This window comes from Parambassis ranga, chromosome 15 (genome assembly GCF_900634625.1).
Source record: "Parambassis ranga chromosome 15, fParRan2.1, whole genome shotgun sequence".
Lineage (NCBI taxonomy): Eukaryota > Metazoa > Chordata > Actinopteri > Ambassidae > Parambassis > Parambassis ranga.
In genome coordinates this window covers 13,881,069-13,894,975 of record NC_041035.1, presented here as the reverse complement: position 1 = coordinate 13,894,975, position 13,907 = coordinate 13,881,069, and the positions used below count along the sequence as shown (strand labels likewise).

General features: G+C 45.0%; 1 protein-coding gene across 1 annotated transcript; it reads right to left on the bottom strand.

Annotated features, from left to right (window-relative positions):
- Positions 1-46: 46 nt before the first annotated feature.
- LOC114447769 (phosphoglycerate mutase 1-like) lies at positions 47-2,946 on the bottom strand. Its single transcript, XM_028424218.1, has 4 exons — positions 2,647-2,946; positions 1,781-2,055; positions 1,184-1,364; positions 47-1,015 (listed from the first exon to the last, which is right to left on the bottom strand). Exons 1-4 carry the CDS (start codon positions 2,786-2,788, stop codon positions 846-848), a joined length of 768 nt encoding a protein of 255 aa, XP_028280019.1. The 5' UTR covers positions 2,789-2,946; the 3' UTR covers positions 47-845.
- Between the last annotated feature and the right edge of the window lie 10,961 nt (positions 2,947-13,907).

The window sequence follows — 13,907 nt, the reverse complement described above, 5'->3', positions numbered from 1 at the left end:
TATTTCTGTCAGTCACTTTTATAATACTGTTCACTCACAGTCAGCATGGTTTGTCAATAACTTTACATTTATTTGATTGGACCTTTCAGGACATCTGTATCCAGCACAAGGAGTTACATTTAAGGATGAAAGACTCTGCAGTAGGAATGTTCTGTTTGGCAGGAGGCACGTGGATATTATGATGGCATGTGAGAGGCAATGACAGACCAAACAGGATCAGACACACAGATACGTTAGCTGAACAGTGCAAAACTGATAACAGAGCAGTGTTTGACACCATTCAAAATGCAAACAGACACATCACAGGCAGGCAGCAACCACATAGAAGACTACACAAAACCCATACAACGTTAGAGAATAGGACTCTAAAGCCACCTCATCCTGCTCTCAAGAGACTGCAAAAAGATATCCCACTATTACAGGAATATATTGAACAAACATATAAATAAATCAAATCCTATGTCAGCGATCATCATTGGATTTAAATGTGTGTAGCACCAGACACATACCCATGCTCAAAGAAATAATAAATCCTATTATAATCCTGTTATTTGTAAAAGTAAAATTACATTTTTAAAACAAATGTTATATTAATGTGCAATTTTAGTACAATGTATCCACAATCTCTTGAGAGCTGTGGCCCTCTTAATATCTCCCAGTGGCTTATAATCTATTGCTCCCCTGCACCGTGCAGGTAGAGTGAGGTTGTCTTTAACAATCTACAGAATATTTCATCACACATTACACCCTAAAATACATTAGGATTCAGGAAAAATGCTAATCTGAGGTCACCTTCTTATTGACCACCTGTTACCAGTGTGCACAGAGGGAGCCTTTCTCTTGTTTTACTTCTTGGCCTTTCCCTGAGCAGCAACAGCTTCCATGGCTTTGCGTACAGTTTCCTCATCTCCCAGGAACTGCATCGGCTTGACAGGCTTCAGGTTCTTGTCGAGCTCGTAGAGAATGGGGATGCCTGTTGGCAGGTTCAGTTCCATAATAGCTTCATCTGACATTCCTGCAGGTGCAGCACATACAAAACAGATACACTATAAGTGTAATGTTTAAAAATCAATTGAGATATTCCACAGGATGTGAAAAGCCACTTCAATGTTTTTTGAAATTGTCAGCAAGCAGTCATTACAGTAGTTTTCCAAAACACCACTGTCATTGACTCGTCACTCACCCTCCAGATGCTTGACAATTCCCCTCAGACTGTTTCCATGGGCAGCGATGAGCACTCTTTTCCCCTGTTTGATCTGTGGGGCAATCTCCTCATTCCAGAAAGGCAGCGCTCGGGCAATGGTGTCCTTAAGGCTCTCGCAGGAAGGCAGCTGGTCCTCGGTTAGGTCTGCGTAGCGACGATCCTGCACAGCAGACAACGTCAGTGTATATATATATATATTAGTAATGTCAAACTTATGTTTCTGCTCCTGTCAAGACAGGAATAGTTTGTCATTGCTGAACTTTGAACTTAAACCCAGAAGAACTCATTCTTGTCAGTCACATATTAACCCACAGTGAACATGCTCTTGGGTATGCTAGCAGATACTGAGGGTGCTGTATATATCTATATCTTAAATCCACTGTTTAATGATTTCTGCTGGTTTCATCATAAATGGTGACACAGCTGATTAAATTCAGAGACACTCCGTTCCAGTCACGCTTCCTTTTTGTTGCAGAGTTCTTGACAAAGTTAGCCAACATGCACACAACTACTTTATACTCACACACTAACAAAGCTGCCTGTCTGTGTGTACGCACCATTGATGTCATATCTCACCTTGCTGATGATAGTGTAGTAATCGTGCTCTGGGCCCATGGAAGGGGGAGGGATATCGAATGAGCGCCTCCAGATCTTCACCTGAGCCTCACCGTGCTTGGCAGCTGTCTCAGCCTTGTTCAGGCCTGTCAGGCCTCCGTAGTGACGCTCATTGAGCCGCCAGGTCCGATGCACTGGCACCCACATCTGGTCAATGCCATCTAAGACCAGCCACAGTGTCCTGATAGCCCGCTTCAGCACAGAGGTGTAGCAAATATCAAACTCGAAGCCGGCATCTGTGAGTTTCACAGACAAAGACACAATAGACAGACAATTTCATTTAAATATAAGTGGTATTGTTTTGTGTTTAGCAGCTTATTTCATAATCAGTTAATATGTTTCTTTCTCGGTTGATCTTAAGCATGTTTGAAAGACCATTTTTTTTAATTTGTGAAGCTGCAAAATGAGACTATTCAATTAATAAGAGGTAGTTTTTGTTGGCAACACTAGCATCATGACAGCTGGTGTATAGAGGCTACACTCAGTGAATAATGTAGCTGGTAATGTGATGTTTCCCTGTTCTGCTGACAAAAACAAGCCAGATGCACCTGAGCAGGTAACAACACTGAGCATCAAACAGGAGCCGTGCTTTGCATGGTTATATAATATATTCTGTGTGCACTCTGTAGGTCTGTGGCCCTGTGCTCACTGCCGCAGCCACATGACATGAAAGCATCACCTCGGCACGTTCACACGTCCTCCTGACGCGCGCAGGGGGCGGGCTATGACCTGATGCGTGCACCAGCTATTATGCAATATGCTGCGGCCGACGGCATGTCAGAGATATCGTTACTCTAAAAAAGGGAATAAACGGTGTCCTTCCTCACCTTTCAGGGCCTCTCCACCCCTCCTCGCCTCCTTTTCTCCGGTTGCGCTCAAATCTGCATCGAACCAACCGCAGAAGCGGTTCTCCTGGTTCCAGTTGCTCTCTCCGTGGCGGATCAGCACTAATTTGTAGGCCGCCATCATGAATTAAACGTACACGTTTCCCTTAGATCAACGAAAATTTGATAATTAAACTCTTTCAGAAGCGGATGCTGAGGATGTACAATTGGATACCCCCACTCCAGAAGAGAAGGTCCACACGTTCCTGTCAAAGCTTTTTATTCTGTGGATTGGTTGCTCCCCCACTTCCTGGTTTTCACATCCAATCAGATCCCGCTAAAGGACGTATATTATGTTTCTCAACCAATGGCGGAAGTAGGCGTCAGCGCCGGGGGGACTGTCTCTGACCTTCATGCTGTACATTGTACCTTATTGACTGTTTGTGTTGTTTCTCACACTGTTTATCTGTCTGAGTTGATCCATCAAGATAGTCTGATGGATTTTGTGTTCTCATCTGAAGAATAAATGTCGAACTTTAGCTAAAGCAACTCCGTGACTCTAACAAGATAGGAGCAAAGAAAGGGGAGCTGATAGGGCAGGTGGGGGTGTGACTTGTTGAATGAAATGTTACAAAAGATTTGTGAACATTTGTCTAATTAGGGCCCGAGCACCGAATGGTGCAAGAGCCCTATTGAAACCCTTAGGATTATTATTAGGGCCCGAGCACCGAATGGTGCAAGAGCCCTATTGAAACCCTTAGGATTATTATTTTTTTTTTTTTTTTTCCCCCTCCGAGATCGCATTTTTGGAGGCCTTAACATGCCCAAAAACTCACCAAACTTGGTAGAAAAATTCATTCGCCCGAAAAATTTTGAAATTTGCTGACTTTTGAAATGCACATATAAAAATGGCTCTATAGCGCCCCCAACGCGTAGCCCCTCTGGCCGGTTTGACACAGGATTATGAAAATTGGCACACATATGTATCACCTCAAGACGCACAAAAAAGTCTCTTGGACCCCCCCTCCAAACCCAACAGGAAGTCCGCCATTTGAAGGTTTGTGGCCATTTTTGGCGATGTGTAACCCTGCTGCCAAACTTTTCACGCCTCGCATACGTCATCGGATTGAGCTGAAAATTGCCGTGTCCACTCAGGACACCATAGGGAATAGACGCATTCCAAAACTCTTACAAAAGTCTGACGGTGTGGCCGGGGCGTGGCCTCAAAGTTTGACCATTTCTGAGGACACAGAAAGTCTCTATAACTTCTTCGTTTTCTGTCCGATCTGTACGAAATGTCACATGTATGATCAGAGTCTGACCCTAAACACATCTATACAACAATATTGAGGCTTTGACAGAGCGCCACCTACTGGCTACACAAAATGTTGTGTTTTCATAGGTTTTTCTGCCTGCCCATGTGGCCTGTTTTGAGTAGGGTCACGAAAATTGGCACACATTTTTATCACCCCAAGACGCACAAAAAAGTCTCTTGGACCCCCCCTCCAAACCCAACAGGAAGTCCGCCATTTTGAAATGTCTGTTAATTTTTGGCGATTTGTGACCCTGCTACAAAACTTTTCACCCCTCGCATACTTCATCCAATCAAGCTGAAAATCACTGTGTCCACTCAGGACACGATACAGAACAGACGCATTCCAAAACTCTTACAAAAGTATTACGGTGTGGTGGGGGTGTGGCCTCAAAGTTGACCACTCGCCATTACAAAGGAACTCCCTGTATTTTTTGCCCTAACACGTAGCCCCGCTGGCCAGTTTGACACAGGATCATGAAAATTAGCACACATGTGTATCACCCCAAGACGCACAAAAAAGTCTCTTGGACCCCCGCTCCAAACCCAACAGGAAGCCCGCCATTTTGACTTTTGTGGCCATTTTTTGCCTATTTGTGACCCTGCTTCAAAACTTTTCACGCCTCACATACTTCATGCAATTGAGCTGAAAATCACTGTGTCCACTCAGGACACCATAGGGAATAGACGCATTCCAAAACTCTTACAAAAGTCTGACGGTGTGGCGGGGGCGTGGCCTCAAAGTTGACCATTCGCCATTACAAAGGAACTCACTGTATTTATTGCCCTAATGCGTAGCCCCGCTGGCCAGTTTGACACAGGATCACAAGAATTAGCACACATGTGTATCACCCCAAGACGCACAAAAAAGTCTCTTGGACCCCCCCTCCAAACCCAACAGGAAGTCCACCATTTTGATTTTTTTTTGTAATTTTTACCGTTTTCTGACCCTGCTATAAAACTTTTCATGCCTCGCATACTTCATGCAATTGAGCTGAAATTCACTGTGTCCACTCAGGACACCATAGGGAATAGACGCATCTTTCAAAAGTATTACCGTGTGGCGGGGGAGTGGCCTCAAAGTTGACCATTCGCCATTACAAAGGAACTCGCTGTGTTTTATGCAGTACTACCCATATACTTTATGCAATGTGGACAAAATCTTACAGTACTGCTATGGACCTGAGTCTGAACAGATATATATGCTAATAGGACGATACGGTCATAGCGCCACCTACTGGTAACAGGAAAGTTTGGTTGTAAACATGTGTTTATTGTATATCTGTGGAAATGAGAGGAGGAGAGCATAGGACAGGAGAGTATAGGAGACGAGAGCATAGGAGAGAAGACTGCAATAGCCCCGCGGATCGCAAGGTGCGCGAGGGCCCGCAATGCTGCTTGCAGCTTTAATTAGGGCCCGAGCACCGAATGGTGCAAGAGCCCTATTGAAACCCTTAGGATTATTAGGGCCCGAGCACCGAATGGTGCAAGAGCCCTATTGAAACCCTTAGGATTATTATTTTTTTTTTTTTTTTTTTTTTTTTTTTTTTTTTTTCCCCCTCCGAGATCGCATTTTTGGAGGCCTTAACATGCCCAAAAACTCACCAAACTTGGTAGAAAAATTCATTCGCCCGAAAAATTTTGAAATTTGCTGACATTTGAAACGCACATAGGAAAATGACTCTATAGCGCCCCCAACGCGTAGCCCCTCTGGCCAGTTTGACACAGGATTATGAAAATTGGCACACATATGTATCACCTCAAGACGCACAAAAAAGTCTCTTGGACCCCCCCTCCAAACCCAACAGGAAGTCCGCCATTTGAAGGTTTGTGGCCATTTTTGGCGATGTATGACCCTGCTGCCAAACTTTTCACGCCTCGCATACTTCAACGGATTGAGCTGAAATTCGCCGTGTCCACTCAGGACACCATAGGGAATAGACGCATTCCAAAACTCTTACAAAAGTCTGACGGTGTGGCCGGGGCGTGGCCTCAAAGTTTGACCATTTCTGAGGACACAGAAAGTCTCTATAACTTCTTCGTTTTCTGTCCGATCTGTACGAAATGTCACATGTATGATCAGAGTCTGACCCTAAACACATCTATACAACAATATTGAGGCTTTGACAGAGCGCCACCTACTGGCTACACAAAATGTTGTGTTTTCATAGGTTTTTCTGCCTGCCCCCCTGGCCTGTTATGAGTAGGGTCATGAAAATTGGTACACATGTGTATCACCCCAAGATGCACAAAAAAGTCTCTTGGACCCCCCCTCCAAACCCAACAGGAAGTCCGCGATTTTGAAATTTCTGTTAATTTTTGGCGATTTGTGACCCTGCTACAAAACTTTTCACGCCTCGCATACTTCATCCAATTGAGCTAAAACTCACCGTGTCCACTCAGGACACCATAGGGAATAGACGCATTCCAAAACTCTTACAAAAGTCTGACGGTGGGGTGGGGGCGTGGCCTCAAAGTTGACCATTCGCCATTACAAAGGAACTCCATGTATTTTTTGCCCTAACGCATAGCCCCGCTGACCAGTTTGACACAGGATCATGAAAATTGGCACACATGTGTATCACCCCAAGACGCACAAAAAAGTCTCTTGGACCCCCCCTCCAAACCCAACAGGAAGTCCGCCATTTTGACTTTTGTGGCCATTTTTTGCCTATTTGTGACCCTGCTTCAAAACTTTTCACGCCTCACATACTTCATGCAATTGAGCTGAAATTCACTGTGTCCACTCAGGACACCATAGGGAATAGACACATTCCAAAACTCTTTCAAAAGTATTACCGTGTGGCGGGGGAGTGGCCTCAAAGTTGACCATTCGCCATTACAAAGGAACTCCATGTATTTTTTGCCCTAACGCATAGCCCCGCTGACCAGTTTGACACAGGATCATGAAAATTGGCACACATGTGTATCACCCCAAGACGCACAAAAAAGTCTCTTGGACCCCCCCTCCAAACCCAACAGGAAGTCCGCCATTTTGACTTTTGTGGCCATTTTTTGCCTATTTGTGACCCTGCTTCAAAACTTTTCACGCCTCACATACTTCATGCAATTGAGCTGAAATTCACTGTGTCCACTCAGGACACCATAGGGAATAGACACATTCCAAAACTCTTTCAAAAGTATTACCGTGTGGCGGGGGAGTGGCCTCAAAGTTGACCATTCGCCATTACAAAGGAACTCGCTGTGTTTTATGCAGTACTACCCATATACTTTATGCAATGTGGACAACATCTTACAGTACTGCTATGGACCCGGGTCTGAACAGATATATATGCTAACAGGATGATTCGGTCATAGCGCCACCTACTGGTAGCAGGAAAGTTTGGTTGTAAACATGTGTTTGTTGTATATCTGTGGAAATGACAGGAGGAGAGCATAGCACAGGACAGTATAGGAGACGAGAGCATAGGAGAGAAGACTGCGATGACCTTGCGGATCGCAAGGTGCGCGAGGGCCCGCAATGCTGCTTGCAGCTTTAATTTTTAGGGCCCGAGCACCGAATGGTGCAAGAGCCCTATTGAAACCCTTAGGATTATTATTTTTTTTTTTTTTTTTTTTTTTTTTTTTTTTTTTTTTTTTTTTTTTTTCCCCCTCCGAGATCGCATTTTTGGAGGCCTTAACATGCCCAAAAACTCACCAAACTTGGTAGAAAAATTCATTCGCCCGAAAAATTTTGAAATTTGCTGACTTTTGAAATGCACATATAAAAATGGCTCTATAGCGCCCCCAACGCGTAGCCCCTCTGGCCGGTTTGACACAGGATTATGAAAATTGGCACACATATGTATCACCTCAAGACGCACAAAAAAGTCTCTTGGACCCCCCCTCCAAACCCAACAGGAAGTCCGCCATTTGAAGGTTTGTGGCCATTTTTGGCGATGTGTGACCCTGCTGCCAAACTTTTCACGCCTCGCATACTTCAACGGATTGAGCTGAAATTCGCCGTGTCCACTCAGGACACCATAGGGAATAGACGCATTCCAAAACTCTTACAAAAGTCTGACGGTGTGGCCGGGGCGTGGCCTCAAAGTTTGACCATTTCAGAGGAAACAGGAAGTCGCTATAACTTCTTCGTTTTCTGTCCGATCTGTACGAAATGTCACATGTATGATCAGAGTCTGACCCTAAACACATCTATACAACAATATTGAGGCTTTGACAGAGCGCCACCTACTGGCTACACAAAATGTTGTGTTTTCATAGGTTTTTCTGCCTGCCCCCCTGGCCTGTTTTGAGTAGGGTCATGAAAATTGGTACACATGTGTATCACCCCAAGATGCACAAAAAAGTCTCTTGGACCCCCCCTCCAAACCCAACAGGAAGTCCGCAATTTTTAAATTTCTGTTAATTTTTGGCGATTTGTGACCCTCCTACAAAACTTTTCATGCCTCGCATACTTCATCCAAATGAGCTAAAACTCACTGTGTCCACTCAGGACACCATAGGGAATAGACGCATTCAAAAACTCTTACAAAAGTCTGACGGTGTGGCGGGGGCGTGGCCTCAAAGTTGACCATTCGCCATTACAAAGGAACTCCCTGTATTTGTTGCCCTAACGCGTAGCCCCGCTGGCCAGTTTGACACAGGATCATAAAAATTGGCACACATGTGTATCACCCCAAGACGCACAAAAAAGTCTCTTGGACCCCCCCTCCAAACCCAACAGGAAGTCCGCCATTTTGACTTTTGTGGCCATTTTTTGCCTATTTGTGACCCTGCTTCAAAACTTTTCACGCCTCACATACTTCATGGAATTGAGCTGAAATTCACTGTGTCCACTCAGGACACCATAGGGAATAGACGCATTCCAAAACTCTTTCAAAAGTATTACCGTGTGGCAGGGGAGTGGCCTCAAAGTTGACCATTCGCCATTACAAAGGAACTCGCTGTGTTTTATGCAGTACTACCCATATACTTTATGCAATGTGGACAAAATCTTACAGTACTGCTATGGACCCGGGTCTGAACAGATATATATGCTAATAGGATGATTCGGTCATAGCGCCACCTACTGGTAGCAGGAAAGTTTGGTTGTAAACATGTGTTTGTTGTATATCTGTGGAAATGAGAGGAGGAGAGCATAGCACAGGAGAGTATAGGAGACGCGAGCATAGGAGAGAAGACTGCGATGACCCCACGGATCGCAAGGTGCGCGAGGGCCCGCAATGCTGCTTGCAGCTTTATTTTTAGGGCCCGAGCACCGAATGGTGCAAGAGCCCTATTGAAACCCTTAGGATTATTATTTTTTTTTTTTTTCCCCCTCCGACATCGCATTTTTGGAGGCCTTAACATGCCCAAAAACTCACCAAACTTGGTAGAAAAATTCATTCGCCCGAAAAATTTTGAAATTTGCTGACTTTTGAAATGCACATATAAAAATGGCTCTATAGCGCCCCCAACGCGTAGCCCCTCTGGCCGGTTTGACACAGGATTATGAAAATTGGCACACATATGTATCACCTCAAGACGCACAAAAAAGTCTCTTGGACCCCCCCTCCAAACCCAACAGGAAGTCCGCCATTTGAAGGTTTGTGGCCATTTTTGGCGATGTGTGACCCTGCTGCCAAACTTTTCACGCCTCGCATACTTCAACGGATTGAGCTGAAATTCGCCGTGTCCACTCAGGACACCATAGGGAATAGACGCATTCCAAAACTCTTACAAAAGTCTTACGGTGTGGCCGGGGCGTGGCCTCAAAGTTTGACCATTTCTGAGGACACAGAAAGTCTCTATAACTTCTTCGTTTTCTGTCCGATCTGTACGAAATGTCACATGTATGATCAGAGTCTGACCCTAAACACATCTATACAACAATATTGAGGCTTTGACAGAGCGCCACCTACTGGCTACACAAAATGTTGTGTTTTCATAGGTTTTTCTGCCTGCCCCCCTGGCCTGTTTTGAGTAGGGTCATGAAAATTGGTACACATGTGTATCACCCCAAGATGCACAAAAAAGTCTCTTGGACCCCCCCTCCAAACCCAACAGGAAGTCCGCAATTTTGAAATTTCTGTTAATTTTTGGCGATTTGTGACCCTCCTACAAAACTTTTCACGCCTCGCATACTTCCTCCAAATGAGCTAAAACTCACTGTGTCCACTCAGGACACCATAGGGAATAGACGCATTCAAAAACTCTTACAAAAGTCTGACGGTGTGGCGGGGGCGTGGCCTCAAAGTTGACCATTCGCCATTACAAAGGAACTCACTGTATTTATTGCCCTAATGCGTAGCCCCGCTGGCCAGTTTGACACAGGATCATGAGAATTAGCACACATGTGTATCACCCCAAGACGCACAAAAAACTCTCTTGGACCCCCCCTCCAAACCCAACAGGAAGTCCACCATTTTGACTTTTGTGGCCATTTTTTGCCTATTTGTGACCCTGCTTCAAAACTTTTCACGCCTCACATACTTCATGCAATTGAGCTGAAATTCACTGTGTCTACTCAGGACACCATAGGGAATAGACGCATTCCAAAACTCTTTCAAAAGTATTACCGTGTGGCGGGGAGTGGCCTCAAAGTTGACCATTCGCCATTACAAAGGAACTCGCTGTGTTTTATGCAGTACTACCCATATACTTTATGCAATGTGGACAAAATCTTACAGTACTGCCATGGAGCCGAGTCTAAACAGATATATATGCTAATAGGATGATACGGTCATAGCGCCACCTACTGGTAGCAGGAAAGTTTGGTTGTAAACATGTGTTTGTTGTATATCTGTGGAAATGAGAGGAGGAGAGCATAGCACAGGAGAGTATAGGAGACGCGAGCATAGGAGAGAAGACTGCGATGACCCCGCGGATCGCAAGGTGCGCGAGGGCCCGCAATGCTGCTTGCAGCTTTAATTTTTTTTTTTTCCCCCTCCGAGATCGCATTTTTGGAGGCCTTAACATGCCCAAAAACTCACCAAACTTGGTAGAAAAATTCATTTGCCCGAAAAATTTTGAAATTTGCTGACTTTTGAAATGCACATATAAAAATGGCTCTATAGCGCCCCCAACGCGTAGCCCCTCTGGCCGGTTTGACACAGGATTATGAAAATTGGCACACATATGTATCACCTCAAGACGCACAAAAAAGTCTCTTGGACCCCCCCTCCAAACCCAACAGGAAGTCCGCCATTTGAAGGTTTGTGGCCATTTTTGGCGATGTGTGACCCTGCTGCCAAACTTTTCACGCCTCGCATACTTTATCGGATTGAGCTGAAAGTCGCCGTGTCCACTCAGGACACCATAGGGAATAGACGCATTCCAAAACTCTTACAAAAGTCTGACGGTGTGGCCGGGGTGTGGCCTCAAAGTTTGACCATTTCAGAGGAAACAGGAAGTCTCTATAACTTCTTCGTTTTCTGTCCGATCTGTACGAAATGTCACATGTATGATCAGAGTCTGACCCTAAACACATCTATACAACAATATTGAGACTTTGACAGAGCACCACCTACTGGCTACACAAAATGTTGTGTTTTCATAGGTTTTTCTGCCTGCCCCTGTGGCCTGTTTTGAGTAGGGTCATGAAAATTGGCACACGTGTGTATCACCCCAAGATGCACAAAAAAGTCTCTTGGACCCCCCCTCCAAACCCAACAGGAAGTCCGCCATTTTGAAATTTCTGTTAATTTTTGGCGATTTGTGACCCTGCTGCAAAACTTTTCACGCCTCGCATACTTCATCCAATCAAGCTGAAAATCACTGTGTCCACTCAGGACACCATAGGGAATAGACGCATTCCAAAACTCTTACAAAAGTCTGAAGGTGTGGTTGGGGCGTGGCCTCAAAGTTGACCATTCGCCATTACAAAGGAACTCCCTGTATTTTTTGCCCTAACGCGTAGCCCCTCTGGCCAGTTTGACACAGGATCATGAAAATTAGCACACATGTGTATCACCCCAAGACGCACAAAAAAGTCTTTTGGACCCCCCCCCTCCAAACCCAACAGGAAGTCCGCCATTTTGACTTTTGTGGCCATATTTTGCCAATTTGTGACCCTGCTACAAAACTTTTCACGCCTTGCATACTTCATCCAATTGAACTGAAATTCACTGTGTCTACTCAGGACACCATAGTGAATAGACGCATTCCAAAACTCTTACAAAAGTATTACCGTGTGGCGGGGGTGTGGCCTCAAAGTTGACCAGTCGCCATTACAAAGGAACTCGCTGTTTTATGCAGTTCTACCCATATACTTTATGCAATGTGAACAAAATCTTACAGTACTGCTATGGACCCGAGTCTGAACAGATATATATGCTAATGGGATGATATGGTCATAGCGCCACCTACTGGTAGCAGGAAAGTTTGGTTGTAAACATGTGTTTGTTGTATATCTGTGGAAATGAGAGGAGAGCATAGGACAGGAGAGCATAGGAGACGAGAGCATAGGAGAGAAGACTGCGATGACCCCGCGGATCGCAAGGTGCGCGAGGGCCCGCAATGCTGCTTGCAGCTTTAATTATTAGGGCCCGAGCACCGAATGGTGCAAGAGCCCTATTGAAACCCTTAGGATTATTAGGGCCCGAGCACCGAATGGTGCAAGAGCCCTATTGAAACCCTTAGGATTATTATTTTTTTTTTTTTTTTTTTTTTTTTTCCCCCTCCGAGATCGCATTTTTGGAGGCCTTAACATGCCCAAAAACTCACCAAACTTGGTAGAAAAATTCATTCGCCCGAAAAATTTTGAAATTTGCTGACTTTTGAAATGCACATATAAAAATGGCTCTATAGCGCCCCCAACGCGTAGCCCCTCTGGCCGGTTTGACACAGGATTATGAAAATTGGCACACATATGTATCACCTCAAGACGCACAAAAAAGTCTCTTGGACCCCCCCTCCAAAGCCAACAGGAAGTCCGCCATTTGAAGGTTTGTGGCCATTTTTGGCGATGTGTGACCCTGCTGCCAAACTTTTCACGCCTCGCATACTTCAACGGATTGAGCTGAAATTCGCCGTGTCCACTCAGGACACCATAGGGAATAGACGCATTCCAAAACTCTTACAAAAGTCTTACGGTGTGGCCGGGGCGTGGCCTCAAAGTTTGACCATTTCTGAGGACACAGAAAGTCTCTATAACTTCTTCGTTTTCTGTCCGATCTGTACGAAATGTCACATGTATGATCAGAGTCTGACCCTAAACACATCTATACAACAATATTGAGGCTTTGACAGAGCGCCACCTACTGGCTACACAAAATGTTGTGTTTTCATAGGTTTTTCTGCCTGCCCCCCTGGCCTGTTTTGAGTAGGGGCATGAAAATTGGTACACATGTGTATCACCCCAAGATGCACAAAAAAGTCTCTTGGACCCCCCCTCCAAACCCAACAGGAAGTCCGCAATTTTGAAATTTCTGTTAATTTTTGGCGATTTGTGACCCTCCTACAAAACTTTTCACGCCTCGCATACTTCCTCCAAATGAGCTAAAACTCACTGTGTCCACTCAGGACACCATAGGGAATAGACGCATTCCAAAACTCTTACAAAAGTCTTACGGTGTGGTGGGGGCGTGGCCTCAAAGTTGACCGTTCGCCATTACAAAGGAACTCCCTGTATTTTTTGCCCTAATGCGTAGCCCCGCTGGCCAGTTTGACACAGGTTCATGAAAATTAGCACACATGTGTATCACCCCAAGACGCACAAAAAAGTCTCTTGGACCCCGCCTCCAAACCCAACAGGAAGTCCGCCATTTTGACTTTTGTGGCAATTTTTTGCCTATTTTTGACCCTGCTTCAAAACTTTTCACGCCTCACATACTTCATGCAATTGAGCTGAAATTCACTGTGTCTACTCAGGACACCATAGGGAATAGATGCATTCCAAAACTCTTTCAAAAGTATTACCGTGTGGCGGGGGAGTGGCCTCAAAGTTGACCATTCGCCATTACAAAGGAACTCGCTGTGTTTTATGCAGTACTACCCATATACTTTATGC